The 12,528-nt window shown below is 39.9% G+C and overlaps 1 protein-coding gene across 3 annotated transcripts in view; it reads left to right on the top strand.

Annotated features, from left to right (window-relative positions):
* Window positions 1–12,528, top strand: part of LRP1B (LDL receptor related protein 1B) — a 742,760-nt gene that overhangs the window by 587,848 nt on the left and 142,384 nt on the right. For all 3 annotated transcript variants that reach the window (XM_083492761.1, XM_083492762.1, XM_083492763.1), the window contains 5 exons: window positions 61–192; window positions 1,276–1,503; window positions 3,685–3,859; window positions 4,760–4,854; window positions 12,211–12,360. In XM_083492761.1, coding sequence (XP_083348887.1) covers window positions 61–192; window positions 1,276–1,503; window positions 3,685–3,859; window positions 4,760–4,854; window positions 12,211–12,360 — 780 coding nt within the window. The remainder of the gene's footprint in view (window positions 1–60; window positions 193–1,275; window positions 1,504–3,684; window positions 3,860–4,759; window positions 4,855–12,210; window positions 12,361–12,528) is intronic.

Below are 12,528 nucleotides of genomic sequence, written 5' to 3'. Positions count from 1 at the left end.
CTCCTGCAGAATACATATATATGTATGACTAGCATGTTCAGTTTACATTTTTAATTCTAGCTCCCAATCCTTGCGCTGCTAACAATGGCAGAGGTCCGTGCTCTCATATGTGCCTGATCAATCACAACAGAAGTGCTGCGTGTGCATGTCCTCATCTAATGAAGCTGTCAATAGACAGAAAAACATGCTATGGTAAGTCTCTCTCTCTCTCTCTCTCTCTCTCTCTCTCTCTCTCTTACACACACATATATTCTCTATTAACTACCTAAATTTCAGAGTAGAGGACATGTTGTTCACTGATAACTTTGAGGGTAACTCTTGCCTCACATGAACCAACAAGATGCCCAAATGTATTTGGCTTGTCAAGCTTTGATATTTATTACTTTAGCTTTTTTGTTGTGGATGTGTCTAGTACATTCACCAAACTTATCTCTGCAGAACAGGGAGGTTGGCAAGCAGAAAGGGCATCATCAGAAAATGATGAGGCAGGTAAAGTGCAAAATGAAAAAAAGTACTTAACAGTTTTTAATCTCAGTGTACTCATCTTCTGAAATGGTCTTGATATTACTTTCGGAGTCTTAAGAACTAGCTCAGAAAGCAGCTTCTAAGAAGAAATACTTAAAAACTATAGTGATGCATTATGATGCAAACACATTGGCAGGAACAGCATATTGATTTTGCTGGTGCATTTACACAGCATCAGCCTCACTGCTATCTCACACCTTCCCCATTATATCCTAGTAAGCCAGGCATAGGCAAACTTGGCCCTCCAGATGTTTTGGGACTACAGTTCCCATCATCCCTGACCACTGGTCCTGTTAGCTAGGGATCATGGGGGTTGTAGTCCCCAAACATCTGGAGGGCTGAGTTTGCCTATGCCTGTAGTAAGCCAATCTGATGCAGCTGATTGGAGGTCAGGTAAGCACCACCTCCCCAGCACACTGCCTGCTATTGCCATTTAGAATTACCAAATAATGTTATGTCTTTTAACAATATTCTGAACTACAGATACTTGGATTTTAAATGATTTCATAGTTTTTTATCTGTGTAAAAACAAACATGGCCGACTTTTTACTTATCATGGGACAATATGAGCTTCTACTAATGACCAGATGAACGTGATTACCTGCTTTGTACTAAATTATGTATGAATACCAGATTATTATAATATATAAATGTATAACTTAGATAATCATTAAAACATATCTAAAATATAGATTGTAATAATATTCCGTTGATCTGCATCTAATAAATGGCATACATAATTTTTTACAGAAATGAAAAAATTTCTTCTTTATGCCAGACGTTCAGAAATAAGAGGTGTTGACATAGAGAACCCGTACTTCAACTACATAACTGCCTTCACGGTTCCTGATATAGATGATGTAACAGTTGTAGATTTTGATGCAGCAGAGGAGCGCTTATACTGGACTGATGTGAAAACGCAAACTATAAAACGAGCCTTCATTAATGGGACTGGTTTAGAAACTGTTATATCAAGAGGTAAACATATTTTAAATGCAACATTGCAAGTCCAACTGGTGGACGGGGGCTAACAAACTGAACTGTGAAGATCTGACAAAACTTTTAATAGCAGCACTCTTATGCCTAAAAACATCTCGTTGTGATGTTTAATGTGCAAAACTAATCTTAGGTTATTTGGTACAATACAAGACACTTGTCAATTATTACATCATGCACATATCTGATCTAGTTTGAATCATTCAGCATCCTAAGACTATATTGAGAAATATTTTTTCAGGTTAGAAATGGTGTTGTTGAGTAACTGCATTATAAGAACAGGAAGGGCTGTAGATCACTGGTGGAGTATGTGCCTTGCACAGAGAAGGCCTCGGATTAAATCTCCACATAGATTTGAGACAGACTCTTGGCCGAAACCCTGGGAAGCCGCTGCCAGTCAAGTGTAAACACTGAGCTGGATGGAGATGGACCAATGGGTCTGATGCAGTGTCAAAGAGCATCCTGTGTTCCTCAAGAGCCCTGCTGGATGAGGCCAATGGTCCATCTAGTCCAGCATCCTGTTCTTGCAGCGGCTAAACAGATGCTTACAGGAAGCCCACAAGCAGAACATGAGCAATACACTAATCCCACTTGCGTCCCCAGCAACTGGTGTTCAGAGACATAACATACTGGACGTTTTACACAGTCATTGTGACTAGTGTTCTTTTGTAGCCTCATTCTTCATGATTTTCTCTAACTTCTTTTTAAAGCCGTTCAAGTTAGTGGCCACCATTGCATCCTGTGGCAATTAATTCCACAGTTCAACTATGTACTGAATTAAGTAATACTCCTTATTTAACTCCTGAATCTTCCAATATTTAGCTTCATAGGATAATCCCAGATTCTTGAGGGAGAAAAACTCAACGCATTTTCTCCACACAATGCATAATTTTATATATTTCTGACAACATGTCCTCTGCCTTTCCCCCCCAAACAAAGAAAACCCAAATGTTATATAACCTGTACTCATAGGGGTGTTGCTCCAGCCCCTTGATCATTATGGCTTCTCTTTTTGTACCTTTTCTAGTTTTGCTATATCTAGAACTTTACAAGTGCAGCTACTCTATGGGTCTGTGTAACAACACTGTGATATTAGCCGTTTAAATTAAATCTTTTCCCTAGCAATACCTAACATGGAATTCACCTTTTTCCACAACCACCATTTTAATTTAATTCTGCCGCCTTTTTAAAGCCTTCAAACAAGTTCCCAGGAGGATATGGAATTTAAGCATTTGAATTTTAAGCATCTTAATGATACATACCATAGCAGCAGTTTCATGTTTGTCAAATAATAAGAAACCATTGATGCAGCACTGGGATTTTGTAAGTAATTCTCAAGTTCTAATCCTTCTGCCCTGCATCATTAACGATGTTATGTTGGAGAGTCATCATGGAATAGCTAAGGCAGTGGGTATATAATATAAACTTTAGGACCCACGTTTATGCATTGTAGTGGTCTTGTTAAGTGAATTCAGTTTCAGTCTAAGGGAAATTAGAACAAACAGTCCTTCATGATGCTTCAGGGGCAGAATCTTATTTGTAATAAGCAGATAAAGGCCATCGATTTCATAACCAGCTTGTGAGCTGCAGGAGACATCTGGCCACTTTTGATAATAGATTAGAAGGCTGAGCTAGATGCATCTCGGTCTGGTCCAACAAACCATTTCTTAAATTCTTAAGTTCAATTTTCTCACCATGAAATTCAGCATTGAAGGGACAGATTCATAGTTTAAGGGCATTGTTTTAAAGAAAGAAAAGTAGATACTGCTACTGATCTATGAAAAAATAATACCTAAATTTGTACTGTATGGGATTTCATTGACTTCCCCTATATCCCCCTGTGCCTCCATTGAAGAAAGCTGCTCTGGAGAAGCATGGCACCCTCTGAAACAGTATGGGAGATGGCTCTGCAAGCTGCAGGGTGAAATCACCCAAAATTGCCTCACCCTTCCTTCCACCAGTAGGAGCCTCTGCTAGATCTCTGTCCCTTTCATTAATTGAAAAATTCTTTCTAATTACAAAATGGCAAATGCATCCATCCCATTACCTGTGTTTTGGTCTTCCTGTTTACAATTTCAGTGATATTTAAAGCCTTCCTAAAATGAGTGAAAACTTCTTGGTAGAGCTGATTAGGCAACTTATTTGCTGTTTGACATTTTGCAGACATTCAAAGCATTCGGGGACTGGCTGTGGATTGGTTATCCCGTAATTTATACTGGATTAGCTCAGAGTTTGATGAAACACAAATTAACGTGGCACATTTAGATGGCTCTTTAAAAACCTCGGTTATACATGGAATTGATAAACCACAGTGTCTTGCTGTTCATCCAGCTAAAGGGTAAAGTATGATTATTTACACCAAAATTTTTGCAATCGTCTTTCAGGTGAAATGCATTTTGATCTCGTATTACATGAGGGTTACCTTCCTGCCTATTGCATGTATAAGCAAAATCACTTAGCGCCAGAACACTCCACAGGAAACCATAAAAACCCAGCAAATCCCTCCAACTTTCTCTGGTGACCTGCCAACCTTTTCCGCAACCTCTCCAGCCTCTTATGATCTCTCTCCAACTGCCTCCAATCTCTCTCTACACTCCACCAACTCTCCATCCATACCCAAGTGTTCTCCCAGTAGCTGATGGGATTGCTGGCAATTTTCTTCCTGCTCTCGTGCTCTATTTGCTTATTTATTTTGGGGTGATTTGCATATAGCTGCAATCACATAAGTGAAATCCATGTAAGATGAGCTCTGCTTGTACTAACTAGTAAATTAAGTTATGAAGTGATTCCTCTGTTTCTTGTGCGTCACCATCTTCCTAATATAGATAACCCATTGTGGGAGTTGGAGTCCCCATGAAATCTACTAGTTGTGTATAGATCACAATTTTCAGAATTCCACACCTGCCAAAAGCAGGGGGGGGGGGAGTGGAAGAAGAAATCACAAATGGGGTTTCCATGCATTCATCTCTGATGGGGATGTTATTTGTTTGAGGGGGGAGGTTCTGTGTTGCTTTTTCACCAGTCTATATTGTAACCCTGTGGCATGGTCAGTATATAATGTTACCATACTTATTTATTTAACTAAGGGAAGAATGTGGTCAAAAAAGAATATTGTAGAATCTATACAGAGACACTCCGGATTCATGCCAATTTTATTTCCAATATTATAATGCAAAACAGAATAGGATTGCAGCTTAATCTTTTTTAATGTAATTTTTGTTTGTCTTATTTTGTAAAGAAAACTTTTTTGGACTGATGGAAACACCATTAATGTGGCAAACATGGATGGCAGCAACAGCAAAATACTGTTTCAGAATCAAAAGGATCCAGTTGGTAAATATCACTCATTTTCATGTAGAGTTACTTTAGTGCAACTTTCTCTTAAATGTATGATTTTAAGGAGAAAAGTGGGTGACAATGTACACTGTTTGGCTTGCTGGGTCACAGCTTGTGCTGGACTGAGAATGAGGAATCATGGGTAATCTGGCTTCCAGATTTCAATTTACTATTGTATTGTTAGAATTGCTGTATGAGTTGTGGAGATACTCCAAGCAGCATGTGAGTTCCGTTCTGAAAGGAACAAGTTAAGTGGATAATCAGGGAGGGAGGGCAGTACAGAAGCAAGTACACAGCACTATGGGTGAAAACCAGTGGTGTCTGTCTGTTAATGGAATGGACACCATTTGCAGAATGGATTTCTCTTCGCCCCTGCAGCCCCACATGCAGCTCCAAAAACTACTCCAGAGGTGTAGGAGGTGGTGGAAGAGCCTGGGGAAGTCATGCTGCACGAGTGGAAGCCTGCTCATGTGCCATGTCACCTTAGTTTCACAGTAGTATCTTTTCAGTGTCCTGAATCCAAACTACAGACCAAGTTTAAAATTCTCTATCCAGTAAATCATTCTTGCCAGACGGATAGCATTGATTTCAGCTCTTGCCATTCTGTAGCCAGCGACAAAAAGAGATGAAGGAAAATTTCTCTCTCGTGTTTCTAGATTGATGTATCCATGGTTTTTGATTAATATATACTGTTGTTACTAGCGGCTACCGCTCAAACATTTTATCATTATGTAGTTCTAATAACTTTCTCCTGAATGCTGAAAATTATTCATATTGTCATGTACTCTTCCAATTGTATGATACAAGGTCAGATTTGTTTTCTTCTAGAAACTTAACATTATAGCATTCTTCATTTCTTCATCTCATCATTTATTATTGCTTTATAGCATCATGTTTGACAAGCACGGCACGTAATTAACAAGATTATCGTAAATATAATGTGCTTTTGAGTCTGAGAAGTACCAGATAATCTCTTTGAATGTTCTCAGAGTTCTAGGAACACAAAATGATAAATTATTTCTAAATGTCTGTTTTTGGGAGATAGTTTAATTGACTTTTTATTGCTAAGTCCTAAAATATTCACTTGTGATCTATATCACTTAGAGCTATTTTAATGATGCTCATTCTTTCCATGGTCTGGTGATACATGAATGATAAAAGAAACAGTGGCTCATTATTCACACAGAGATAAAAGGGTCAGCAACATTGAAATTTTAACCAAGACATAATCAGAGCATTTCTTGATTACGACATTTCAAATTGTACCCAGTGCAGACTAATACTGTACGTTGGTTTTTTTAACAATTCTTATCTGCATTATGCTGTCTGTTTTATGTGCAGGAGGTAGAATAAAATCATGAAAGTTGGGAAGGTGAAAAGTGAACTTAGTAGTAGTGTGGGATGGGAATGGGATACTCTAGAGGATTACTGCAGGGGAATGGTAGGGGTTTGGCTAGCAAGTTAGTGTTTTTAATAAGATATTAATGTTTATTGCAAGAGTATGTAGCGCACAAGCTTATGCAGTTAAATAATAATAATAATAATAATAATAATAATAATAATAATAATAATAATTTATTATTTATACCCCACTCATCTGGCTGGGTTTCCCCAGCCATTCTGGGCAGCTTCCAACAAAATATTAAAAGTACATTAAAACATCAGTCATTAAAAACTTCCCTAAACAGAGCTGCCTTCAGATGTCTTCTAAATGTCAGATAGTTGTTTATTTCTTTGACATTTGGTGGGAGGGCGTTCCACAGGGCGGGTGCCACTACCAAGAAGACCTTCTGCCTCGTTCCCTGTAACTTCGCTTCTCGCAGTGTGAGAACCACCAGAAGGCCCTCAGTGCTGGACCTCAGTGCCCAGACTGGATGATGGGGGTGGAGACGCTCCTTCAGGTATACTTTAATATAGCATTGTCTCTTTAAATAGGAATCTACTTTGCTAACTTGTTACTTAAATAACGCTTATTTAATGCTACTATTACTACACCAAGACAGTTTTGTGGGACCTTTTAAAAACTCTTTTTCCAGATTGCCCTTCTATTTACTCCACTCAGCTAAGCCTCATGAACACTGTCACTGCGGTCTTTCATTGAAGTCTCTGTTTCAACTCCTATTGACCTATTGAAGCACATGTCTGGTTTTGCTATCCTGGAATCTTCCTCTGGCTCTCTTACCAAACACCACAGCCTAGCATTGCATGTTCAGACCCAGAGACCTCCCCCTTAAATAAAGACATATTTGACTCAAATTTAGGTTTGGTTTTTGGCAGAATTTAGGCCACAACTTTATTGATTACAGAAAAGTGAGTGGTTGCATAGGCTCTGGTTTGACTACACCCTTGCAGGTAGCGCTGACCCAGAGCTCTATCATAGGTCAACTTAGGGTGAACACCTGAGGCAGGTGAAAAGCCTGGGAGCAGACTCTGTTCACTCCCCAGATGCTCCTCTTGACTCAGGCACAGACATAACCCCCTTTCAGGGGTTGACCAAACCAAGTTGAGTCCCTGCATTCCTTTAACGGAATACCCTTCACATAGGGATGGCGAGACCGTTCTCCCATCCCTATCACCTGAACCAGTGCCTATCCGCAACCTTACAAGTTGTGTTGATTTGCTACGCGGCAGGTGAAACCCAAATGGCAACAGCCAACCAGCCAAGTGGGGGAAATTCCTGCCGTGCCCCTGCGATTGACCTTGCTATGACAGATGACACAAGACGGCATAGCAAGTTCAATTGCAAAAGGTCCTAAAATTAAGGAGAGGTGGGTGGGTGTTCCGATGCACGAGCCAAAAGAGGAAGCTCTGGGATATGTGCATGGGTTTATATAGGTCCCTCAATCCGTTTAGACTGCACCCCATTGGCCAGATTACACCCTGCAACGAGGGACCTACCAATTGGGTGTTGTGGCTATCCAGTAGACCCACCCACAACCAAGAGGTCAGTCTCCAGGTCTCACCGCAACATGTGCCCTCTCTTAGGGAGGACACAATTTCCCAGCTGCCTATCACTCCTTGTCCCTCAGCACCATAGATAGGTTCTCCTCTTCTCTCTTCAGCTTAAAACAAGGAATTTAGTTACCTCCAGCTCTGGATTTAGGGCAGTGCAGGTGCACAGGGCACCGAGCCAAAGGTGTGCATTATTATTATTATTATTATTATTATTATTATTATTATTATTACTACTACTACTACTACTACTACTCTATAATGTGTACCTACTGAGAAAATTTGGGATGCAGGTGGCGCTGTGGGTTAAATCACAGAGCCTAGGACTTGCCAATCAGAAGGTCGGTGGTTCAAATCCCCACGACGGGGTGAGCTCCCGTTGCTCTGTCCCTGCTCCTGCCCACCTAGCAGTTCGAAAGCACGTCAAAGTGCAAGTAGATAAATAGGTACCGCTCCAGCGGGAAGGTAAACGGCGTTTCCGTGCACTGCTCTGGTTCGCCAGAAGCGGCTTAGTCATGCTGGCCACATGACCCGGAAGCTGTATGCCAGCTCCCTCGGCCAATAAAGCGAGATGAGCGCCACAACCCCAGAATCGGCCACGACTGGACCTAATGGTCAGGGATCCCTTTACCTTTTTACTGAGAAAATTCATTAAAAAGCAACTGTACCAAAAGGAATTATTGTGAAAATGAGGAATATTTAGGGGGGGGGATCCAAATTTTGTTCTCATTCAGGGTGCCATATTACCCCAGCAAGTTTTGGGGCCACCAAGCCACTCTGCCTTCCTTTCAGGCCTTTGTTTTCCTCCCTCCTTTTCCTCTGCTGTCTTCTTCTTTTGGCTACCTACCAGGAACACCAAGCAGCAACCAACACTGACTGACCTCTGTCTGACTAGCACCCAGACTTATATTCACTTCTTCTGGCCAGTCTAGACAAGCCCTAGCCAATCACTGTGCCTAACTAAGAATTCTAAACCTGCAACCGCCAATCAGAATATGCACACCTTTGTTCCTTCTTTTGCATACTGGCAATTCTATCTCCAACCCCTCCTCAGTTGTCAGTTGATGTCCCCAGGGACAGTTAAACCGACTTCCATCTGACCAGACAGAAGACTTCACCCACCAAGCACATTGCAATACAATAACAGAATACATTACACAATACCCATTAAAACACAGTTTTGAATAAACAGGATTTCTTTGCAGGTTCATAGATGGACTATGACCCTATGTCAGCCTTGGTAATGCACTGATTAGTCACATCCTGGTTAGTCTATGTGGGGCTGCCTTTTAAGACAGTTTAAAAACTCAAACACATTCAGAATGCTGCCACTTGGTTGCTGCTGGCTGTTAGGAAACCAGAGTACATATGATACTAATACTGTATCAGATGCACTGGTTACAAAATCAAGTAGATCTGTATTATCTGGCAGTTCTGAAATGCAAGAATGAAATCTGCCCAAGGTGTATTACACCATCAGCAGTTACATTGCTCTGTTCCATATATTTTACTTATTCTGTATGGAGTTAAATACCACGGGGATAGGGTTCTAAAATAGTTTTCTTTAATGTCATCCAATATTAATCTTGGCAAGATCTTTATCTGCATTTAGTTCTGTTCTATGCCTAAATCCTGGCGTAAATATTTCCTTACCCACTTGCTCATAAATGTTCCTGGTGTATTAGAGTTGTGACTTTGAGGTGCTGTGGGTAGGTTGCTTCTGTGTCCAGTAAACTGGAAGATTTTCAGTTCTTGATGGGGTTGCATTTCCCTTAAAGGATCAATTACTTTTTTTGGGGATCCCCCTGGATCCAGTCTTGCCACTTAAGGCCCTGGTGGCTTCTATGGCTAGGAGTGACTATTTTTATCTCCTGTGGGCTCAACAGCTATGACCATTCATAGATTAGGGTAGCCTCAGCAATCAATGTAGTAACCCTGGACCACTATAGCTCCAGTAATCCTTGCCCCTGAAACATTACAATCAATTGGTCTGCTATGATGCATTCTACATAGGACTACCCTTGAAAATGGTGGGCAAGCTATATTTGGTATAGAATGTTTTTGCTATGATTTTAAGTGGGTAACAAAAAGCAAGATCCAAAAGGAGCTGCTTGAAAGAGCAGCATAGAATGTTTGTTACCTTGTCCTATTGTATGAAGATGAGCTTTCTAATAGTGTTAGTAAAGCTACAAAATCTAGAATTGTAAAGAAACAATAATTTATTTAATATGAAATCTTTCTTTTATTAGAGTTCACTGGATTGATTTTTGTTTTGAGAAAGAAAGTGTTCAATAATTGAGTGGTTTATGTTTTTTCTTGTTGGTTTTTAAAATCTTACTTACTTTGCCAGACCTTATAATCATAAGCAAATTTTGAAATACAAGTGCATCATAATCTTGTCAGAACACCCATCTTGCATGCTATGAGTGAGTACTGGTACTGAGTGAATAATTGCAGCCTTCAGGCAGTTTCGGCTGAATGAATTTTGCTGCTCTTAAATAAAAATAAAAATTCAAAGCTAATCCATTGTTTAATATTCCTAATTTAGATTTATTGCTTGATTTCAGAAGTATTAAGAGCAAAAGCTTTATTCATTAATTAAATGAACTCATTAATTAGAAGTATGTGGTTGGAGTCATTAATTAAAAGTATGTTCCAGTTTATATTTCCCTTTCCTGTTGTGAGTCCCCCTGCCCCCGTAAAATCTGTTTTCAAATAAACATGTATCTTCCCTCACACATCTCAATCTTCCACTATGTATGTTTCTTACACTGTGCACTCTTTATGATATAGAGTGGTGCATAGAATGCAAAAATACTGGCATAGACCAAAATTCTGTGGCAATAAAAATGAAGTTATTTAACCTAATACCACAAATTCAAAGTAATCAATTTCATATATCTTTGCTTTTTTGAAATAAGTTATTCTATGGATAGGGTCCAGAGTTCTCATGAGCAGGACTGTGGCCATAGGCCAATTCCACGGTAGGAAGAAGGGGTCAGTTTTCGCCCATTCTTTCTCCCCTACAGTTTCCTGAAAATGTGCCTCCATGAAGATGAATCAGTGTAGTCTATGGCACACAGGTCTACAAGGGGATGATCCTCCTTCCCCTTACTGCTGCACTGAGCCTCCACTGAATGTCAGTCTCTGGAGCCCTTCCATTCACAGAAGGGACAAGCACCCATTACCTGCTAGCAGTGGAGAAGAGTAAGGAGCTATCCTTTGGTAGTCCTACGATGGCAGTATTGCTAAGCCTCCATCTGACTGACTGACCCGTAATGAATTTCCCACATATTTCTGATCTGGTTGTCAAGGAAGGGAGGAAGGAAAGAATCCCCCCCCCCCGTGCTCTGTGCTTGTGTGAGACAAATGTAGAACTGAGAAGAACCTTATACACCAGCCTTCACAAACTTGGCACCCTCCCAGTATTTTAGATTACAACCCTTATAAGCTCTAGCCAGCATCAAAACATCTGGGAGAGCACCCATATAGTGAAGGCTGCTATACAGAATGCTTGCATAGTACTATCAGGTTCTTATCCTAAAGTGTAATTATACTGCTACTGTCAAAATATGCTTTTATATCATGTTTTCTATAAACCTGCGGCCTGCTTAGTATTCCACTCTCTATTCCCCCTCCTAAAAATGCTAATCTAGAACACAGCAACAGTAATTAATACTAAGCAATCCTATTAAGTACCTTCTCTAGAAATAATTGTATGGTGACCATGTGTTTTCTCAGAACAGTAGACAACATATTATGACACTCTACCCAGTCTCAGAGCGATACAAGATTCCAGGGGTTCTAGGCGATCACCCTGGGTTCCTGTTTCCTTTTAGAAATGAGGCACAGCAGAGATTGTGGTGTCTTTAAGATATATGATTCACAGCATCAACACCCCATACGGTCTTTCTTTCTCCCATAGCCATAGCCTTGGATTCAAGCAGAAATCAGCCATGGATCTCTGCCTTTCCATCCTGCAGCTTTTTGCATCCAGCTTCTAGCTCATATAACTCCTCTCAACTATGGCTTTATCTGTTGAGGGAGGGGGCTCTACCCACTTGCCATCTAGCACGAGCCCTTTGATACTTTGTTGTTTCAATTAGCTATTAGCATTTGTTGGATCCAGGAATTAGAAGTGTCTGGCATTCAGTTTGGCACCTCAAGCCTTGATTAAATTCTAACACTTAAAAGGATCCAGGAATTTAGAGGTCTAGCACTCACAAACTCACAACACTATTCAGCCAAATAAAAACTTAGCTTGCTGTTTGCCACAAACAGTTCTTTACTTTTTAGATGACTTAAAATTTGTGGATAAATTTTGCTATTGTGTAAGCAATAAAAAAAATGCATCAGTTTTAAATTGTTTCAAATATGCTTCATTTATTGTATTTTTTTCAGGTTTATCTATAGATTATGCAGAAAACAGGCTTTATTGGATCAGTTCAGGAAATGGAACCATAAACCGATGCAATTTAGATGGTGGCAGTTTTGAAGTAATAGACTCAATGAAAGAAGAACTAACGAAAGCTACAGCCTTAACCATTATGGGTAAGTAAACAGCTAAATAAGCATGTTTGATATTCAGCATTTCATTTTCCTGTCAGCCTTTCAAAGTAACTCCCACGTTGCTCTGAAAGTACTTTCTTAGTATAATTTTTTGAAGTTAGCCTCTTTTGTTTTAATTTTTTGGTTTAAACTATTGTTTGATGGATAAAT

This window comes from Podarcis liolepis, assembly GCF_965112155.1.
Source record: "Podarcis liolepis genome assembly, chromosome: 1".
NCBI lineage: Eukaryota > Metazoa > Chordata > Lepidosauria > Squamata > Lacertidae > Podarcis > Podarcis liolepis.
The sequence above is the reverse complement of the archived record's forward strand: the minus strand, read 5'-3'. Positions and strand labels throughout refer to the sequence as shown.